This window comes from Somniosus microcephalus, unplaced genomic scaffold, assembly GCF_052327205.1.
Source record: "Somniosus microcephalus isolate GS21.2 unplaced genomic scaffold, FLI_Smic_1.0 unresolved_chr6, whole genome shotgun sequence".
NCBI lineage: Eukaryota > Metazoa > Chordata > Chondrichthyes > Squaliformes > Somniosidae > Somniosus > Somniosus microcephalus.
This window is the reverse complement of record NW_028225184.1, coordinates 2,045,717-2,068,907: the sequence shown is the minus strand read 5'-3', so window position 1 is coordinate 2,068,907 and position 23,191 is coordinate 2,045,717. Positions and strand designations below refer to the sequence as shown.

Here is a 23,191-nt window from a genome sequence, read left to right as displayed (position 1 = left end):
TGAATGGCATCGAGCTTCTTGAATGTTGTTGGAGCTGAACTCATTCAGGCAAGTGGAGAGTATTCCATCACACTCCTTACTTGTGCCTTGTAGATGGTGGAAAGGATTTGGGGAGGCAGGAGCTGAGACACTCGCTGCAGAATACCAACATCTGTCCTGCTCTTGTAGCCACAATACTAATGCAGCTGGTCCAGTTAATTTTCTGGTGAATGGTGACCACCAGTATATTGATGGTGGTGGAATTGGCGATGGTGATGCCATTAATTGTCAAGGGGCAGTGGCTAGACTCTCGCTTGTTAGAGATAGTCATTGCCTGGCACTTGTGCGATGTTTGTGATACTTGCCACCTTTCAGCACAAGCCTGAAATTCGGCCAGGTGTTGTTGCATGCGGGCATTGAATGCTTCATCATCTAAGGATTTCCGAATGGAACTGAACACTGTGCAGTCATCAGCAAACATCCCCACTTCTGACCTGATGATGGAAGGAAGATCATTAATGAAGCAGCTGAAGATGGTTGGACCGAGAACAATGCCCTGAGGAACTCCTGCAGCGATGTCCACGGGCTGAGATTATTGACCACAAACAACCACAACCATCTTCCTTTTTGATATGTATGACTCCAGCCAGTGGAGAGATTTCCCCGTCATTCCCATTGACTTCTGTTTTAGGAGGGCTCCTTAATGTGACATTCGTTCAAATTATGCCTTAATGTCGAGGGCAGACACTCTAAATTCACCTCTGAAATTCAGCTCTTTGTCCATGTTTGTAATGACATGGAGCCCAGTGGTCCTGACGGAATGCAAAGTCAGCAGCGGTGAGCAGGTTACTGATGAGTCAGTGCCATTTAATAGCACTGTTAACGACACCTTTAATCACTTTTCTAATTTCACCAGTCTATCTATGTCCTCCTGAAGCCTAATTTGATCCCCTCAGTTTCATCTGCAAATGTTCAAATTATGCTCTTTATATATTTATGTCTATATCATTAATATATATCAAAAAGAGCAGTTGTCCGAATAGCGACGCCAGGAGGACACAACAGTGTACTTCCTCCCAGTCTGAACAAGAGCTTTTCACCACTACTCTTGTTTTCAGTCCATTAGCCAATGTCAGATCAGCGCTACCATTTCCCCTTTGGTCCTAACCACTCTATTCAATGGCACATTATCAACCCCATTTTTAAATTCCATATACACAACAGCAACCACACTATGCCCTTCAAACATTTCCGTTACTTCATCAAATAACTCAATCAGGTTTGCCAGACACATCTCTCTGTTAAGATATCCATGCTGGTTGTCATTTATTAACCTATGATTTTTCCAAGTGTCATATAATTTTCTCCAGGAGTATGGCCTCCAGAAGTCTCCCCACCACCGATGTAAGGCGGACTGGCCTGTAGTAAAAGCGTTTATCACCCTCCTTTTTTAACAAGGTGTAACATTTGCAACACTCCATTCCTCTGGCACAACTCCCATATCCAAGGAGGCTTCAAAGATTCTGGCCGGATCCTGCGCTATTTCCACCGCTCCTTCCCTCAGCAACTCTCATACATCCCATCAGGACCAGGGAAATGTTCTACTTTGCTGTGGTATAAGAATTGCGGGATGGACAGGGGTTAATTGAAGCTGTTTGTTCAGTGATTGTAATTAATGTTAGTCTCCAAGGGCTAAGTCAAGGTGTTTGTTCAGTGACTGCAATGAATGTCAGTCTCTGTGGACTCAAATTGTATCAGTGCAGGGTTTCCCTCTTCTATTAATAAGGGTCTCCTTTCAATGTGTTATCCCATAGTGCCAGTGAGAGCATCACCTCCAACATTAACAGGGATAAGCATGCTGCTCCACAGAGAGGGACTCGGAATCTGAGAATAGTATATTGGAATGTTGCAACAATGGGTCAGAATCTGAGAGCAGTAAATTGGAATGTTACAACAATCGGCAGGAGTTTCATTTGGGAGTTTGACGTTCTTGCTGCATATTATGATGGACTACCATTAGACTATCGGATACAGTTGGCACTTCAGATTATTCAATATATTTACTATCCACTCCTTGCTGCTGTTGTTGTTCCTGGTAAGTCTCTCTATCCAGCTATTCTATTAACCATATTTTACTGTATTAATGTTCATGCCATTTACTCTCCCTCCTTGCTGCGACTGTTATTCCAGGTAAGTCTCTGAATTCAGCTATTAACTCTACAAACCTTTGCCAACTGTATTACTGTTCTTGTGAGCTACTCTCTCATCTTTGCTGCTGTTGGTGTCCCTGGTAATTCTCTATATCCAGCAATTTGATCTGTAAACCACGTTTTACTGAATTACTGTTTTTGTCATTTAAATCTTGGGAAGAAGAAAGCCATTTTCTTCGGTCCTCGTCATAAACTCCTTCCTCTATCTACCAACTCAGTCCTCTTCCCTGGCCAATGTCTGAGGCTGAACCAGACAGTTCGCAACCTCGCCGTTCTCTTTGAACCTGAGATGAGCTCCGACTTGATATCCTATGAATCACCAGACCAGCCTACTACCACCTCCATAATATCATCTGTCTCCATGCTTCCACTGCATAAACCCTCACCTGTGCCTGTGTTAATCCTGACTCGACTATTCCAATACTCCACTGGCCGGCCTCCCAGTTACAAGCATCCATAAACTAGGGCTCATCCAAAACTCTGCTGCCCATATCCTAACTAGCATAAGTCCCGTTCACCCATCACCCCTGTGATCACTGACCTACATTGGTTCCCGATCCGGCAATACCTCGATTTTAATATTCTAATCCATGTGTTCAAAGCCAACAATGGCCTCACCCCTCCAATTAGTCCCATTCCCTGCTCTTTTCCCATAGTCCTGCAAAGTGCTCCCCTTCAAGTATTATCCAATTCCCCTTTTAAATTTAATATCTTCCCCTCTCTACCTCTCCCAGTCTTTCTGTCTCTATTTTTTATTTCTATCCTTCACTCTATCTCTCTCCCTCTTGTCTCTCTCTGTCTCTTGCTCATAGTATCCTAGAATAGTACAGCACAGAAGGAGGCCATTCGACCCATCGTGTCCATGCTGTCAATTTGAAAGTGCTATCTAATTAGACCTATTCTTTAGCCAGAGCCCTGTAGTTCATTTTCCCTTCAACTAAATATCAAATTCCCTTTCAAAAGTTGCTGCTGAATTTGCTTCCATCACATTCTCAGACAGTGCATTTCAGATCAGAACAACTCACTGCATAAAGAAAGTTCTTCACATCTCTCCTCTGGTTCTTTTCCAAATACCTTTATTCTGTGTCCTCTGTTTACCCACCATTCTTCCACTGGAAAAAGACTTACTTACTCTATCAAAACCCTTCATGATATTGAACATCTGTATTAAATCTCCCCTTATGAAAAAGGACAAGGATAGACGAGGAAAAAGGTTCTCAGTTGGGGAAAGGATAATTTTACTAAGCTGAGATGTGATTAGCAAAAGTGAACTGGAAACAGCTACTTGACGGGAAATCAGTGTCTGAGCAGTGGGAGGCATTCAACGAGGAGATAGTGAGGGTTCATGGCAAATATGTTCCCACAAATCAACAGGGTGGGCCTCCCAAATCCAGAGTCCCCTGGATGTCACGAGGCATACAGGGCAGGTTAAGGGGAAAAGGGAAGAGTTTGTCAGTATCCAGGAGCAAAATAAGACAGAAATCCCAGAGGAGTATAGAGATCGCAGGGGTTCAATTAAAAAATGAAATTAGGAAAGCACAGAGAGGGCATCAAAGATATTGACAAGTAAAATCAAGGAAAACCCAGAGATGTTTTATGAATGAATAAAGAGCATGAAGATAACTGAAGACAGAATACGGCCTATTAGAGACCAAAATGGTGGAGGCAGGAGTCGTGGGATTCGTCCTTAATAAATACATTGCGTCTGACTTCACAGCAGAAGTGATGACGCTGACATTGTAGTTGAGGAGGAGTCTGAAATATTAGATGATATAAATATAGTGAGAGAAGAAATGTAAAAGAGCTTAGCATCTTTGAAAGTAGACAATTTCCAGGCCCGGATGAAATGTATCACAGACTGTTAAGACCGGCAACAGAGGAAACAGCATAGGATCAGACCATCATTTTCTAATCCTTTGTGGCTACTGGCATGCCGTCAGAGGAATGGAGTAATTCTTATTCTCTACAGTTGTTTAAAACGGGAGAAAGGGATAGACCAATTACAGCCCAGTCAGCCTGAATTCGGTGCAGGAAAAATTATTGGAAAAATCTGACAGTCAGTATAAATCGGCATTTAGAAAGGCATGGCACAATCAAGGACTGTCAGTATGGATTTGTTAAGGGAAGGTCTTGTCTGAGTAACTTGATTAAATTTTTCGAGGAAGTATCGAGGAGGGTCGATGAGGGCAGTCTATTTGCTGTAGTCTGTATAGATATTAGCAAGGCCTTTGATAAGAGCCCGAATGACAGGTTGGTCAAAAAAGTAAAAGCTCATGGCATCCAAGGGAAAGTGGCAAGTTGGGTACAAAAATTGGCTCATTGGCAGGAAGCAAAGGGTAATGGTCGACGGGGATTTTGTGACTCGAAGGCTGTTTCCAGTGGAGTTCCACAAGGCTCAGTACTGGCTCCCATACTTTTTGTGGTATCTATCAATGATTTAGACTTCAATGTAGGGCGCATGATTAGGAAGTTTGCAGATGATACAAAAATTGGCTGTGTTGTTGATAGTGTGGAAAAAAGTTGTAGCCTGCAGGAAGATATCAGTGGTCTGGTCAGGTGGGCAGAAACTTGGCAAATGGAATTCAATTTGGATATGTGTGAGGTAATACATTTGGGGAGGGCTTATAGGACAAGACAATACACAATAAATGGCAGGATACTGAGAAGTGTAGAGGAACAGGGGGACCTTGAAGCGCATCTCCACAGATCTCTGAAAGTAGCAGACCATTTAAACAGGGTGGGTAAGAAGGTATACTGGATACTTTGCTTTATTAATCGATGCATAGAATATAACAGAAGGTAGGTTATGCAAGAATTGTATAAAACACCAGTTAGGTCAGAGCTAGAGTATTCTTTACAGTTCTGGCCATCATATTACAGGAACGATGTGATTCCACTGGAGAGGGTACAGAGGAGATTTACGACTTTGTTGCCAGGACTGGGGAATTTTAGTTAAGAGGAAGATTGTATAGTACCTGGTTATGCACTTGAAGGGCTGTAACCTGCAAGGCTGTGGACCAAGAGCTAGAAAGTGGCATTAGGCTGGAGAGCTCTTTTGCAGCCATCGTGAACATGATGGGTTGATTGGCCTCCTTCTGTGCTGTAAAGGTCTATGATTCTTAACATTCGCTGCTCTAAAAAAGAACAATCCCAGCTTCTCCAGTCTCTCCTGGTAACTGAAATCCCATATCCTTGGTACAATTCTGGTAAATCTCCTCTACACCTTCTCTAATCCTTGAACTGCTGGCAAAAGTGTGTTTCTTAGAATTCGACACAATATTAAAGCAGGGGCCTAACCAGTGATTTGGAAAACGGTAGCCTTTCTTCCAGAATTTTGTTATCTTTGCCTCAGTTTGTAAAGCCAAGGCCTGCATTTATTAACAGATGTCGCAAATTGTCCTGCCACCCTCAAAGATTGGAATAAGTACACCCCAGGTCTCTCTGATCGTGCACTCCCTTTAAAATTGTACAGTTTAGCTTATATTACATCATCTAGAGCCATCTTTTGTTTCTTACCTTGTCCCATTACCTCTCCTTTTGCCTTACACAATCATCGCTTTTGTCAGTCAATCTCTCCTGTCTTCCATCTATCACAGACTTCCCCTTTGTTCTTTCTGCCCCTCCTCCCTGCCCCTGCTTAAAATATCTCTTCCTTAACTTTTTCCAGTTCTGTCGAAAGGTTCGACACGAAACGTTGATCCTTTATCTCTCTCCTCGATGCAGGCTGACCTGCTGAGTGTTTCCAGCATTTTCTATTATTATTTCAGATTTCCAACATCTGCAGTATTTTGCTATTGTAATAGTGGCAAATGGTTGTTTTTCAGTAGCTGGGAAGCATACAGTGGTGTCCACCAGGGGTTCCTGTTCAGACCACGGGTCTGTTATGTACATCAATGACAAAGACTTGGGTACACACCACATAATTTCAAAGTTTGCAGATGTCAGGAAACGCATAAATGTTAATAAACGGTGAGAAGGACAGTAAAATACATCAGGAGGGCACAGACAGTCTGGTGAAACGGGCAGAATAATGACAGATGAAATTTAACACAGAGAAGGGTGAAGTGATACATTTTGGCAGGAACTGGAAAAAGTTAAGGAAGAGATATTTTAAGCAGGGGCAGGGAGGAGGGGCAGAAGGAACAAAGGGGAGGTCTGCGATAGGATGGAAGACAGGAGAGATTGACTGACAAAAGGGATGATTGTGTAAGGCAAAAGGAGAAGTAATGGGACAAGGTAAGAAACAAAAGATGGCTCTAGATGATGTGTGAATGATGATGGCAGCAACATTAACAGCTTCCTTGTGAGGAAACAAAAGAAAAATATCTATGTAAAGAAATACAGGGGCTGATTTATAGTCTGAAATTGTTGAAGTCGCTGTTAAGTCCAGAAGGCTGCAAAGTGCCTAATAGAATGATGAGGTGCTGTTACTCGAGCTTACTGTGGTTGACACGGCCCTTGACCGTGAGCAGTCCATTTCCCACACTTCTGCTCTCACCCCTTCCCCTCCCTCCCACAAGCATGATAGAGCGACCCTTGCCCTCAGCTTTCACCCCACCAGGCTGCACATTCAGCGGATCATCCTCCTCCATTTCCGCCACCTCCAGCGTGATTCCACCACCAAACACATCTTCCCCTCACCTCCCCTTTCGGCATTCCGAACGGACCACACCCTCTGCGACACCCTGGTCCACTCCTCTATCACCCACAACACCCCTTCCCCTTTGCCCGGCACCTTCCCATGAAAGCACAGGAGATGCAACACCTGCCCTTTTATCTCCTCCCTTCGAACTGTCCAGGGCCCTATACATTCCTTCCAGTGTAAGCAGCAATTTAATTGTACTTCTTACAATTTAGTTTGCTGTATTCGCTGCTCATGATGCGGTCTCCTCTACATTGGGGAGATCAAACGCAGATTGGGTGACTGCTTTGCCGAACACCTCCATTCAGTCCGTAAGGGTGACCCCGAGCTTCCTGTTGCCTGCCACTTTAATTCACCGCTCCACGCCCACTCTGATCTCTCCATCCTCGGACTCTTACACTGTTCCAATGATGTTCAACTTAAGCTTGAGGAACAGCACCTCATCTTGCTATTAGGCTCTTTACAGCTTTCTGGACTTAACATCGAGTTCAACAATTTCACACTATAAAGCGGACCCTGTATTTCTTTATATTTATTTCTCTTGTTTGCTCACATGGTAGCTTTTAATGTTGCTGCCATCATCATTCACGCATCGTCTGGAGCTATATTTTGTATCTTACCTTGTCCCATTACCTTTCCTTTTTCCTAGCACCATCATGCCTTTTGTCAGTCAATCCCTCCTGCCTTCCATCCTATCACAGACCTTCACTTTGTTCTTTCTGACCCTCCTCCCTGCCCCTGCTTGAAAATCTCTCTTCCCTAACATTTTCCAGTTCTGACGAGGGGTTCGACCCGCAACGTTGACTCTGTTTCTCTCTCACTCCATGCTGCCTGACCTGCTTAGTGTTTCCAGCATTTTCTGTTGTTATTTCATTTAACACTACTCTCTGATTTCTGTCGCTTATCCAATTTCCGAGACATGTTGCCACTGACTTTTTAATCCCATAGGCTTCAATGTTGGTATTATGTGGTACTTTATCGGACGCCTTTTGATGGATAGGCAAATTGAGAAAGTATAGGCAGTAGCAATCATAGCATCATAGAATCATAGAATTGGTGGGCCAATTTGTGTTGCCGCCCCGCTCTGATCACAGGCCTCACCTGGGTTCAATCAGTGAATAACAAAATCATTGAATTTAATCCTATTTTATTATTTCTATCTATTTGTTCTCAGCCAATGGGTGATGCTGTCAAGGCCAATATTACTTGCCCATCCCTAGTTACCCATGAGAAAATGGTGGGCCTCCAGCTTGAGCCGCTGCAGTCCGTGCAGTGAAGATCCTCCCACAATATTGTTACTGAAGGAATTTCAGGCTTTCGACCCAGTGATGATGAAGGAACAGTGATACATTTGAAGGGTTTGGTAGCATAGTGGTTATGTTGTTGGCTAGTAAACCTGATGCCAGGACGAAAGAACAAGAACTCAAATCCCATCAGCTGGGGAATTTTAATTCAATTATTTAGACAAATCTGGAATAAAAAGCTAGTGTCAGTAATGGTGACCATGAAACTACTGGACTATTGCAAACATCCATCTGGTTCACTAATGGCCTTTAGGGAAGGAAATCTGCTGTCCTTACCCGGTCTGACCGAAATGTGACTCCAGACTCACTGCAATGTGTTTGACTCGTATCTGCCCTCTCAAAGGGCCTAGAAAACCACTCAGTTGTATGAGGCGGCTCACCACCACCTTCTCAAAGTAACTAGGGATGGACAATAAATGATGGCCTTGCCAGCGGTGCCAACATCCCGTGAATGCATAAAACAAATCTAAGACTGGATACTGTGTGCCTTGGGGTTGATGGTGTTTTGTGCTACAGTCCGAGTCGAATATTAACCCTTCCTCTGTGCCTCTTGTCCCCTTGATGCCAATTGCAGACAACATCTGTGGCCCTGGGGGTGAAACGTACTTACAGTTAAATCAGAAGCATAAACAAACTAGAGGCAAAACTTTTACTGAACACTTGGCAATGAGTTGGGGCTGAACACGTGGAGGAGAATATTAATAACGAGGCATTCCCGGACCGGGGGCCAATGTAGGTCAGCGAGCACAGGGGTGAATCTGGTTATTCTTAATTAGATAAAATTCAATTAACACACAAACAAGAGGGCAGAGCCGCAGCCACTGACACAGAAATACTCACACAAGCTTTTTAAAGAGGCCAGATGAGTCACACAGTCTTTTTAAAGAGACAGGACCAGTCACACTGTCTTTTTAAAGAGATAGGACCAGTCACACAGTCTTTTAAAAGAGACAGGACCAGTCACACAGTCTTTTTAAAGAGACAGGACCAGACACACAGTCTTTTTAAAGAGACAGGACCAGTCAAACAGTCTCTTTAAAGAGACAGGACCAGTCACACAGGATTTTTAAAGAGACAGGACCAGTCACACAGTCTTTTTAAAGAGACAGGACCAGTCACACAGGCTTTATATAGAGACAGGACCAGTCACACAGGCTTTATAAAGAGACAGGACCAGTCACACAAGCTTTTTAAAGAGACAGGACCAGTCACACAGGCTTTATAAAGAGACAGGACCAGTCACACAGTCTTTTTAAAGAGACAGGACCAGTCACACCGTCTCTTTAAAGAGACAGGACCAGTCACGCAGGCTTTATATAGAGACAGGACCAGTCACACAGGCTTTATAAAGAGACAGGACCAGTCACACAGGCTTTATATAGAGACAGGACCAGAAACACAGGCTTTATAAAGAGACAGGACCAGTCACACAGTCTTTTTAAAGAGACAGGACCAGTCACACAGTCTCTTTAAAGAGACAGGACCAGTCACGCTGGCTTTATATAGAGACAGGACCAGGCACACAGGCTTTATAAAGAGACAGGACCAGTCACACAGGCTTTTTAAAGAGACAGGACCAGTCACACAGGCTTTATAAAGAGACAGGACCAGTCACACAGTCTTTTTAAAGAGACAGGACCAGTCACACAGGCTTTTTAAAGAGACAGGACCTATCACACAGGCTTTATATAGAGACAGGACCAGTCACACAGGCTTTATATAGAGACATGACCAGTCACACAGGCTTTTTAAAGAGACAGCACCAGTTACACAGGCTTTATAAAGAGACAGGACCAGTCACACTGGCTTTTTAAAGAGACAGGACCAGTCACACAGGCTTTATAAAGAGACAGGACGAGTCACACAGGATTTTTAAAGAGACAGGACCAGAAACACAGGCTTTATAAAGAGACAGGACCAGAAACACAGGCTTTATAAAGAGACAGGACCAGTCACACAGGCTTTATAAAGAGACAGGACCAGTCACACAGGATTTTTAAAGAGACAGGACCAGAAACACAGGCTTTATAAAGAGACAGGACCAGTCACACAGGCTTTATAAAGAGACAGGACCAGTCACACAGGCTTTATAAAGAGACAGGTCCAGTCACACAGGCTTTATAAAGAGACAGGACCAGTCACACAGTCTTTCTAAAGAGACAGGACCAGTCACACATACTTTTTATAGAGACAGGACCAGACACACAGTCTTCCTAAAGAGACAGGACCAGTCACACAGTCTTTTTATAGAGACAGGACCAGTCATACAGTCTTTTTATAGAGACAGGACCAGTCACACAGTCTTTTTAAAGAGACTGGACCAGAAACACAGGTTTTATAAAGAGACAGGATCAGTCACACAGGCTTTATAAAGAGACAGGATCAGTCACACAGGCTTTGTAAAGAGACAGTACCAGAAACACAGGCTTTATAAAGAACATAAGAACATAAGAACATAAGAACATAAGAAGTAGGAGCAGGAGTAGGCCAATCGGCCCCTCGAGGTTGCTCCGCCATTCAATAAGATATTGGCTGATCTGATCCTAACCACCAATCCACTATCACAGAACCATCTCCTGAGTCTAACAGAATTAGACACACGAAATAGGAGCAGGATCAGGCTACATGGCCCCTGGGCCCGCTCCGCTACCCACAGGGCCATGACCGATCCGAACCTAGACTCATGTCCAAATTCCTGCCCGCTCCCCGTAACCCTTAATTCCCTTTACTTCTAGGAAACTGTCTGTTTCTGTTTTAAATTTATGTAATGATGTAGCTTCTACAGCTTTTTGAGGCAGCATATTCCATGGAATTACCATAATCTGAGTGAAGCAGTTCCTCATCATCTCAGTTTTGAAAGAGCAGCCCATTATTCTAAGACTATGCCCCCTAGTTCTAGTTTCACCCATCATCGGGAACATCTTCCCCGCATCCACCCAATCCAACACCTTCACAATCTTAATAGTTTCAATAAGATCGCCTCTCATTCTTCTGAACTCCAATGAGTAGAGTCCCAATCTTCTCAATTGCAAAAATTGTTTATACCAATCTGGCATAAAAGGAAATCTAAAAAGGTGACTCAACCGTGGATAACAGGGGAAATTAGAGACAGCATAAAATCCAAAGATAGGGCGTATAAAATAGCCAAAAAAAGCGCCAGAGCGGAAGATTGGGAACAGTTTAAGATAGAGCAAAGGAGGGCAAAGGGCATAATCAAGAGGGGCAAAATAGCTTACGAAAACAAGCTGGCGGAAAATATAAAAACTAACTCCAAAAGCTTTTATAAGTATATCAAAAGGAAAAGACTGGTGAAAACCAAAGTTGGTCCATTGCAGTCAGATACGGGGGAATATATAATGGGAAATAAGGAAATGGCAGATCAACTAAATGCATACTTTGGGTCAGTCTTTACGAAGGAAGACACAAAAAACCTCCCTGGGATATCGGGAAAAATAGGGACATTGGCAAAGGAGGAACTGACGCAAATCAATATCTCTAAGGATATGGTGTTAAGGAAGCTAAAGGGATTGAAGGTGGACAAATCCCCAGGGCCTGATAACATGCATCCTAGGGTACTGAAGGAGGTGGCCCTAGAGATAGCGGATGCACTAAGGATGATTTTTCAGAATTCATTAGACTCGGGAACAGTGCCGATGGATTGGAGGGTAGCTAACGTTACCCCACTATTCAAAAAGGGGGGTAGGGAAAAAGCAGGTAATTACAGACCTGTAAGCCTTACATCAGTTGTGGGCAAAATGCTGGAGTCCATCATTAAGGATGAAATAGCGGAGCACTTAGCAAATGGGGACAGGATAGGACAGAGTCAACATGGATTTACAAAGGGTAAATCGTGCTTGACTAATCTATTGGAATTTTTTGAGGGAGTAACTGGTAGAATAGATGGGGGAGAGCCAGTAGATGTGGTGTACCTGGACTTCCAAAAGGCCTTCGATAAGGTCCCACATAAAAGATTAGCATGGAAAATTGAGGCTCATGGGATAAAGGGGAAAGTTTTGGCGTGGATAGGGAACTGGCTGTCAGATAGAAAACAGAGAGTTGGAATAAACGGCTCATTTTCTGAATGGCAGGCAGTAACAAGTGGGGTACCACAGGGATCTGTCCTGGGCCCCCAGCTGTTCACAATTTACATTAATGACCTGGATCAGGGAGTCGGATGCAGCATTTCCAAATTTGCAGACGACACTAAACTAGGAGGGGGGGTGGGCTCAGAGGAAGAGACCAGGAAGCTCCAGAGCGATTTGGACAGACTGGGCGATTGGGCGGATAAATGGCAGATGCACTATAATGTGGACAAGTGCGAAGTTATCCACCTTGGGTGCAGGAACGGGAGGGCAAATTATTATTTAAATGGCAATAGATTGGGAGAGGGGGAAGTACAGAGAGACCTGGGTGTTCTTGTACACCAGTCACTGAAGGCGAGCATGCAGGTGCAACAGGCGGTCAAGAAGGCAAACGGTATGCTGGCCTTCATAGCAAAAGGGTTAGAATACAGGAACAGGGATACCTTGCTGCAGCTGTACAGGGCACTGGTGAGACCACACCTCGAGTACTGTGTACAGTTTTGGTCGCCTCATCTGAGGAAGGATGTTCTTGCCATGGAGGGGGTGCAGCGGCGATTCACCAGGCTGATACCAGGAATGGCGGGAATGACCTATGAGGAGAGACTATGTAGTTTAGGGATGTACACACTGGAGTTTAGAAGATTGAGAGGGGACCTCATAGAAGTGTATAAAATTCTGACAGGTCTAGACAGACTGGATGCAGAAGGAATGTTTCCCTTGGCGGGTGAGAACAGAACTAGAGGACATAATTTAAGGATAAGGGCTAAACCATTTAGGACAGAGATGAGGGGGAATTTCTTCACTCAGAGAGTGGTGAACCTGTGGAACTCATTGCCACAGAGGGCAGTGTACGCCAGCTCATTAAATATATTTAAGAGGGAATTAGATATATTTCTACGGGCAAAAGGGGTTAAGGGTTACGGAGAGAAGGCGGGGACGGGATACTGAATTAAAGGATCAGCCATGATCTCATCGAATGGCGGAGCAGGCACGAAGGGCCGAATGGCCTACTCCTGCTCCTATCTTCTATGTATCTATGTAACCTCTCCTCATATGTCCATCCCCTCATCCCCGGGATTAACCGAGTGAACCTTCTTTGTACTGACTCGAGAGCAAGTATGTCCTTTCTTAAGTATGGACACCAAAACTGTACACAGTATTCCAGGTGCGGTCTCACCAATACCTTGTACAACTGTAGCAATACCTCCCCATTTTTATATTCTATCCCCCTAGCAATGAAAGCCAACATTCCATTGGCCTTCTTAATCACTTGCTGCACCTGCATACTAACCTTTTGAGTTTCGTGCACCAGGACCCCCAGATCCCTTTGTACTTCAGTACTTTCAAGTTTCTTGCCATTAAGATAATAACTTGCTCTACGATTTTTCCTGCCAAAGTGCATAACCTCACACTTTCCAGTATTGTATTCCATCTGCCAAACCTCTGCCCACTTACTTAGCCTGTCGATGTCCCCTTGCAGGTTTTTTATGTCCTCCTCACTCACTACTTTCCCTCCCATCTTAGTATCATCTGCAAATTTGACATGTTACACTCGGTCCCCTCCTCCAAGTCGTTAATATAGATTGTAAAGAGTTGGGGAACCAGCACTGACCCCTGCGGAACACTACTAGTTACTGATTGCCAGTCTGAGAATGAACCATTTATCCCAACTCTCTGCCTTCTGTTAGATAGCCAATCCTCTATCCATGCCAGAATATTACCCCCAATTCCGTGATTTTTTAACTTAAGCAATAATCTTTTGTGTGGCACCTTGTCAAATGTCTTTTGGAAGTCTAAATACACTACGTCCACTGGTTCCCCTTTTTCCACCCTATACGTTACTTCCTCAAAGAACTCCAGCAAATTTGTCAAACATGACTTCCCCTTCATAAAACCATGCTGACTTTGTCCTATTAAATTATGATTATCCAAATGTCCTGTTACTGTCTCCTTAATAATGGACTCCAAAATTTTACCTACCACAGATGTTAGGCTAACCGGTCTATAGTTTCCAGCCTTCTGTCTACTGCCCTTTTTAAATAAGGGTGTTACATTAGCAGTTTTCCAGTCTGCCGGGACCTTTGCCAAGTCCAGGGAGTTTAGGAAAATTATTACCAATGCATGCACAATCCCTACCGCCACTTCCCTCAAGACCCTAGGATGTAAGCCATCAGGTCCAGGTGATTTATCCGCCTTGAGTCCCATTATTTTACCGAGTACCGCTTCCTTAATGATTTTGATCGTGTTTAGCTCCTCCCCCCCTTTAGCCCCCTGTTTGTCCAGTGTTGGGATATTCTTAGTGTCTTCTACTGTAAAGACTGATGTAAAATATTCATTCAGTGTTCTTGCCATCTCCATATTTCCCACCATTAATTCCCGGTCTCATCCTCTAAGGGACCAACATTTACTTTAGCCACCCTTTTTCTTTACATATAACTATAAAAACTATAAAGAGACAGGAAGTGGCCGGCCAAGTGGAAAAAGTGCTAGTAGGTGAGCACTTTGGTGATAGTGACCATAATATGGTAAGATTTAAGGTGGTCATGGAAAAGGACAGGGATGGGCCGGAAATAAAGGTTCTAAATTGGGGGAAGGCCGATTTTAATAGGATAAGGCAGGATCTGGCCAAAATGGACTGGGATCAGCTACTTGTAGGAAAATCCGCATCGGAGCAATGGGAGGCTTTCAGAAGGGAGATTGAGATCATACAAGGGCAACATGTTCCCATAAATGTCAAGAGTGGTTCCAAAAACCACAGGGAACCGTGGATGTCAGGGGATATACGGGAATGGATTAGGAAAAAAAGGAGGGCTTTTGGTAGATACAAAAGGCTAAAGACGGAGGAAGCCCTAGAGGAGTACAAAAAGTGCAGGGGGATACTTAAAAAAGAAATTAGGAGATCAAGGAGGGGCCATGAAATAACACTGGCGAGCAAAATAAAGGAAAATCCGAAGATGTTTTATAAGTATATTAAGGGTAAAAGGATAACTAGGGAAAAAATAGGGCCCATTAGGGACAAAAGTGGCAATCTGTGTGTGGAGCCGGAAGATGTAGGAGGGGTTCTAAATGAATTTTTTGCATCTGTTTTCACTATGGAGAAGGACGATGTAGACATAGAAATAGGGCGGGGGGACTGTGATATGCTCGAACATATTAACATCGAGAGGGAGGAGGTATTGGCGGTTTTAGCTGGCCTAAAAATGGATAAATCCCCAGGCCCGGATGAAATGTACCCCAGGCTGCTGTGTGAGGCAAAGGAGGAGATTGCGGGGGCTCTAACACATATATTCAGGACCTCTCTGGCCACAGGGGATGTGCCAGAGGACTGGAGAACCGCTAATGTCGTACCATTATTCAAGAAGGGTTGTAGGGAAAAACCGGGGAACTACAGGCCAGTGAGCCTAACATCAGTGGTAGGAAAATTACTGGAAAAAATCCTGAGGGACAAAATTTGTCTCCACTTGGAGAGGCAAGGATTAATCAGGGATAGTCAACATGGCTTTGTCAAGGGAAGATCATGTCTGACTAATTTGATTGAATTTTTTGAGGGGGTGACTAGGTGTGTGGATGAGGGTAACGCAGTGGATGTGGTATACATGGATTTCAGTAAGGCCTTCGATAAAGTCCCGCACAGGAGACTGGTCAAGAAGGTAAGAGCCCATGGAATCCAGGGTGCCTTGGCACATTGGATACAAAACTGGCTTAGTGGCAGAAGGCAGAGGGTGATGGTCGAAGGTTGTTTTTGTGACTGGAAACCTGTGGCCAGTGGGGTACCACAGGGATCGGTGCTGGGTCCCTTGCTGTTTGTGGTCTACATTAATGACTTGGATATGAATGTAAAGGGTATGATCAGTAAATTCGCGGATGATACTAAAATTGGTAGGGTGGTAAATAGCGAGGAGGGTAGCCTCAGTCTGCAGAACGATATAGATGGGTTGGTCAGATGGGCGGAACAGTGGCAAATGGAATTTAACCCGGAAAAGTGCGAGGTGATGCACTTTGGGGGGTCTAACAAGGCAAGGGAATACACAATGAAGGGAAAGACCCTAGGCAAGACGGAGGGTCAGAGGGATCTGGGTGTGCAGGTACACAGATCCCTGAAGGCGGCGGAACAGGTGGATAAGGTGGTAAAAAAGGCATATGGGATACTTGCCTTCATTAGCCGAGGCATAGAATATAAGAGCAAGGAGGTTATGATGGAGCTGTATAAAACACTGGTTAGGCCACAGCTGGAATACTGTGTGCAGTTCTGGTCGCCACACTACAGGAAAGATGTGATCGCGTTAGAGAGGGTGCAGAGGAGGTTCACCAGGATGTTACCAGGGCTGGAGCGCTTCAGCTATGAGGAGAGACTGGGCAGATTGGGTTTGTTTTCCTTGGAGCAGAGGAGGCTGAGGGGGGACATGATTGAGGTGTACAAAATTCTGAGGGGCATAGATAGGATGGATGCTGAGGAGCTTTTCCCCTTAGTAGAGGGGTCAATAACTAGGGGGCATAGATTCAAGGTAAAGGGCGGGAGGTTTAGAGGGGATTTGAGAAAGAACTTTTTCACCCAGAGGGTGGTTGGAGTCTGGAACTCACTGCCTGAAAGGGTTGTGGAGGCAGAAACCCTCACAACATTTAAGAAGCATTTGGATGAGCATTTGAAATGCCATAGCATACAAGGCTACGGGCCAAATGCTGGAATATGGGATTAGATTAGACAGGGCTTGATGGCCGGCATGGACACGATGGGCCGAAGGGCCTCTATCCGTGCTGTATTACTCTATGACTCTATGAGGACCAGACACACAGGCTTTAAAAAGAGGCAGGACCAGAAACACAGGCTTTATAAAGAGACAGGACCAGACACACAGGGCTAGAAATTCAGTACGCTTTGCACCCAGTTTTCGCCCAAAGAGGGCTTTTGCGCCACTTGCTGAGCTTTCGCCGATATTCAGCGCTGCGGTAATGACGGCGTTAGCCAGTAGCGCAGCGCCACCACCGATGATGTCATCGCTGTGCGCAGTGCCCCGCTACCACCCCGCTACCGGCCCGACCGCCATATTTAGTTGCGGCCGCCTCTTCCGTAGCGGCCGCAAACAGCGATCAGAAAACGGGGCCGTCCTGTAGCCTTAGTGGGGCGCTTTAAGGTGGAGGTGCGGCTGGCCGCTTTTTCGGCGGCCGCCTGCCCGCACCTCCATCCCCGGCCTCCTCCACCCCCCCCGCGGCATTGCCAGCTGCTTTCCGTGAACCCGGCACTTCTCCGTGGCGCCGGGCTCATTTGCCGGCACTATCCAGCGGCGATCTCCCCATTGCAGGCACCTCCCCCTTAAGAGAAGGAGGAGGCCTGCAGTACCGCAGCCTGCCGCTCCGCAGCGGGTGGCGCAGCGGCGCCTAGAGCGCTGAAATTCAGTTTCAGCGCCCCAAGCGGGGGCGGGCACACCCTGGAATAGCGCCCGGTTCCGAATTGGGGCGCAAAAACTGAATATCTGACGGGCGCAACTGGCTCCACGGTCAGCGCTAACTTTTGGGCACATGCCAGCTGGCGGGCCCAAAGTGAATCTCTAGGCCACAGTCTTTATAAAGAGACAGGACCAGACACACAGGCTTTATAAAGAGACAGGACCAGACACACAGGCTTTATAAAGAGACAGGACCAGAAACACAGGCTTTATAAAGAGACAGGACCAGAAACACAGGCTTTATAAAGAGACAGGACCAGTCACACAGGCTTTATAAAGTGACAGGACCAGTCACACAGGCTTTATAAAGAGACAGGACCAGTCACACAGGCTTTATAAAGAGACAGGACCAGAAACACAGGCTTTATAAAGAGACAGGACCTGAAACACAGGCTTTATAAAGAGACAGGACCAGTCACACAGGCTTTTTATAGAGACAGGACCAGTCACACAGGTTTTATAAAGAGACAGGACCAGAAAAACAGGCTTTATAAAGTGACAGGACGAGAAACAAAGGCTTTATAAAGAGACAGGACCAGACACACAGGCTTTATAAAGAGACAGGACCAGAAACACAGGCTTCATAAAGAGACAGGGCGAGAAACACAGGCTTTATAAAGAGACAGGACCAGAAACACAGGCTTTATAAAGAGACAGGACCAGACACACAGGCTTTATAAAGAGACAGGACCAGTCACACAGTCTTTTTAAAGAGACAGGACCAGTCACACAGGCTTTATAAAGAGACAGGACCAGAAACACAGGCTTTATAAAGAGACAGGACCCGTCACACAGGCTTTATAAAGAGACAGGACCAGTCACACAGTCTTTTTAAAGAGACAGGACCAGTCACACAGTCTTTATAAAGAGACAGGACCAGAAACACAGGCTTTATAAAGAGACAGGACCAGACACACTGGCTTTATAAAGAGGCAGGACCAGTCACACAGTCTTTTTAAAGAGACAGGACCAGTCACACAGTCTTTATAAAGAGACAGGACCAGACACACAGGCTTTATAAAGAGACAGGACCAGAAACACAGGCTTTATAAAGAGACAGGACCCGTCACACAGGCTTTATAAAGAGACAGGACCAGTCACAAAGGCTTTATAAAGAGACAGGACCAGTCACACAGGCTTTATAAAGAGACAGGACCAGAAACACAGGCTTTTTAAAGAGACAGGACCAGAAACACAGGCTTTATAAAGAGACAGGACCAGTCACACAGGCTTTATAAAGAGACAGGACCAGACACACAGGCTTTATAAAGAGACAGGACCAGTCACATAGACTTTATAAAGAGACAGAACCAGACACACAGGCTTTATAAAGAGAAAGGACCAGTCACATAGACTTTATAAAGAGACAGGACCAGTCACACAGGCTTTATGAAGAGACAGGACCAGTCACACAGGCTTTATAAAGAGACAGGACCAGTCACACAGGCTTTATATAGAGACAGGACCAGACACACAGGCTTTATAAAGAGACAGGACCAGTCACACAGGCTTTATATAGAGACAGGACCAGACACACAGGCTTTATAAAGAGACAGGACCAGACACACAGGCTTTATAAAGAGACAGGACCAGAAACACAGGCTTTATAAAGAGACAGGACCAGACACACAGGGCTAGAAATTCAGTACGCTTTGCACCCAGTTTTCGCCCAAAGAGGGCTTTTGCGCCACTTGCTGAGCTTTCGCCGATATTCAGCGCTGCGGTAATGGCGGCGTTAGCCAGTAGCGCAGCGCCACCACCGATGATGTCATCGCTGTGCGCAGTGCCCCGCTACCACCCCGCTACCGGCCCGACCGCCATATTTAGTTGCGGCCGCCTCTTCCGTAGCGGCCGCAAACAGCGATCAGAAAACGGGGCCGTCCTGTAGCCTTAGTGGGGCGCTTTAAGGTGGAGGTGCGGCTGGCCGCTTTTTCGGCGGCCGCCTGCCCGCACCTCCTTCCCCGGCCTCCTCCAACCCCCCCGCGGCATTGCCAGCTGCTTTCCGCGAACCCGGCACTTCTCCGTGGCGCCGGGCTCATTTGCCGGCACTATCCAGCGGCGATCTCCCCATTGCAGGCACCTCCCCCTTAAGAGAAGGAGGAGGCCTGCAGTACCGCAGCCTGCCGCTCCGCAGCGGGTGGCGCAGCGGCGCCTAGAGCGCTGAAATTCAGTTTCAGCGCCCCAAGCGGGGGCGGGCACACCCTGGAATAGCGCCCGGTTCCGAATTGGGGCGCAAAAACTGAATATCTGACGGGCGCAACTGGCTCCACGGTCAGCGCTAACTTTTGGGCACATGCCAGCTGGCGGGCCCAAAGTGAATCTCTAGGCCACAGTCTTTATAAAGAGACAGGACCAGACACACAGGCTTTATAAAGAGACAGGACCAGACACACAGGCTTTATAAAGAGACAGGACCAGAAACACAGGCTTTATAAAGAGACAGGACCAGAAACACAGGCTTTATAAAGAGACAGGACCAGTCACACAGGCTTTATAAAGTGACAGGACCAGTCACACAGGCTTTATAAAGAGACAGGACCAGTCACACAGGCTTTATAAAGAGACAGGACCAGAAACACAGGCTTTATAAAGAGACAGGACCTGAAACACAGGCTTTATAAAGAGACAGGACCAGTCACACAGGCTTTTTATAGAGACAGGACCAGTCACACAGGTTTTATAAAGAGACAGGACCAGAAAAACAGGCTTTATAAAGTGACAGGACGAGAAACAAAGGCTTTATAAAGAGACAGGACCAGACACACAGGCTTTATAAAGAGACAGGACCAGAAACACAGGCTTCATAAAGAGACAGGGCGAGAAACACAGGCTTTATAAAGAGACAGGACCAGAAACACAGGCTTTATAAAGAGACAGGACCAGACACACAGGCTTTATAAAGAGACAGGACCAGTCACACAGTCTTTTTAAAGAGACAGGACCAGTCACACAGGCTTTATAAAGAGACAGGACCAGAAACACAGGCTTTATAAAGAGACAGGACCCGTCACACAGGCTTTATAAAGAGACAGGACCAGTCACACAGTCTTTTTAAAGAGACAGGACCAGTCACACAGTCTTTATAAAGAGACAGGACCAGAAACACAGGCTTTATAAAGAGACAGGACCAGACACACTGGCTTTATAAAGAGGCAGGACCAGTCACACAGTCTTTTTAAAGAGACAGGACCAGTCACACAGTCTTTATAAAGAGACAGGACCAGACACACAGGCTTTATAAAGAGACAGGACCAGAAACACAGGCTTTATAAAGAGACAGGACCCGTCACACAGGCTTTATAAAGAGACAGGACCAGTCACAAAGGCTTTATAAAGAGACAGGACCAGTCACACAGGCTTTATAAAGAGACAGGACCAGAAACACAGGCTTTTTAAAGAGACAGGACCAGAAACACAGGCTTTATAAAGAGACAGGACCAGTCACACAGGCTTTATAAAGAGACAGGACCAGACACACAGGCTTTATAAAGAGACAGGACCAGTCACATAGACTTTATAAAGAGACAGAACCAGACACACAGGCTTTATAAAGAGAAAGGACCAGTCACATAGACTTTATAAAGAGACAGGACCAGTCACACAGGCTTTATAAAGAGACAGGACCAGTCACACAGGCTTTATAAAGAGACAGGACCAGTCACACAGGCTTTATATAGAGACAGGACCAGACACACAGGCTTTATAAAGAGACAGGACCAGTCACACAGGCTTTATATAGAGACAGGACCAGACACACAGGCTTTATAAAGAGACAGGACCAGACACACAGGCTTTATAAAGAGACAGGACCAGAAACACAGGCTTTATAAAGAGACAGGACCAGAAACACAGGCTTTATAAAGAGACAGGACCAGTCACACAGGCTTTATAAAGTGACAGGACCAGTCACACAGGCTTTATAAAGAGACAGGACCAGTCACACAGGCTTTATAAAGAGACAGGACCAGAAACACAGGCTTTATAAAGAGACAGGACCAGAAACACAGGCTTTATAAAGAGACAGGACCAGTCACACAGGCTTTTTTAGAGGCAGGACCAGTCACACAGGTTTTATAAAGAGACAGGACCAGAAAAACAGGCTTTATAAAGTAACAGGACCAGCCACACAGGCTTGTTAAAGAGACAGGACCAGTCACACAGGCTTTATAAAGAGACAGGACCAGAAACACAGGCTTTATAAAGAGACAGGACGAGAAACACAGGCTTTATAAAGAGACAAGACCAGACACACAGGCTTTATAAAGAGACAGGACCAGTCACACAGTCTTTTTAAAGAGACAGGACCAGTCACACAGGCTTTATAAAGAGACAGGACCTGAAACACAGGCTTTATGAAGAGACAGGACCCGTCACACAGGCTTTATAAAGAGACAGGACCAGTCACACAGTCTTTTTAAAGAGACAGGACCAGTCACACAGTCTTTATAAAGAGACAGGACCAGAAACACAGGCTTTATAAAGAGACAGGACCAGACACACAGGCTTTATAAAGAGACAGGACCAGTCACACAGTCTTTTTAAAGAGACAGGACCAGTCACACAGTCTTTATAAAGAGACAGGACCAGACACACAGGCTTTATAAAGAGACAGGCCCAGAAACACAGGCTTTATAAAGAGACAGGACCCGTCACACAGGCTTTATAAAGAGACAGGACCAGTCACACAGGCTTGATAAAGAGACAGGACCAGTCACACAGGCTTTATAAAGAGCCAGGACCAGTCACACAGGCTTTATAAAGAGACAGGACCAGAAACACAGTCATTATAAAGAGACAGGACCAGTCACATAGACTTTATAAAGAGACAGGACCAGTCACATAGACTTTATAAAGAGACAGGACCAGTCACATAGACTTTAAAAAGAGACAGGACCAGTCACATAGACTTTATAAAGAGACAGGACCAGTCACACAGGCTTTATAAAGAGACAGGACCAGAAACACAGGCTTTTTAAAGAGACAGGACCAGAAACACAGGCTTTATAAAGAGACAGGACCAGAAACACAGGCTTTATAAAGAGACAGGACCAGTCACACAGGCTTTATAAAGAGACAGGACCAGACACACAGGCTTTATAAAGAGACAGGACCAGTCACACAGGCTTTATAAAGAGACAGGACCAGACACACAGGCTTTATAAAGAGACAGGACCAGTCACATAGACTTTATAAAGAGACAGGACCAGTCACACAGGCTTTATAAAGAGACAGGACCAGTCACACAGGCTTTATAAAGAGACAGGACCAGACACACAGGCTTTATAAAGAGACAGGACCAGACACACAGGCTTTATAAAGAGACAGGACCAGAAACACAGGCTTTATAAAGAGACAGGACCAGTCACATAGACTTTATAAAGAGACAGGACCAGTCACACAGGCTTTATAAAGAGACAGGACCAGTCACATAGACTTTATAAAGAGACAGGACCAGTCACACAGGCTTTATAAAGAGACAGGACCAGAAACACAGGCTTTATAAAGAGACAGGACCAGTCACACAGGCTTT

The 23,191-nt window shown here is 45.3% G+C and overlaps 1 protein-coding gene across 1 annotated transcript in view; it reads left to right on the top strand.

Annotated features, from left to right (window-relative positions):
- Positions 1–1,812: 1,812 nt before the first annotated feature.
- Positions 1,813–23,191, top strand: part of LOC147086911 (putative G protein-coupled receptor 139) — a 44,358-nt gene continuing 22,979 nt past the window's right edge. Inside the window, exon 1 of the mRNA XM_085978094.1 lies at positions 1,813–2,074. Coding sequence (XP_085834220.1) covers positions 1,894–2,074 — 181 coding nt within the window. The 5' untranslated portion in view covers positions 1,813–1,893. The remainder of the gene's footprint in view (positions 2,075–23,191) is intronic.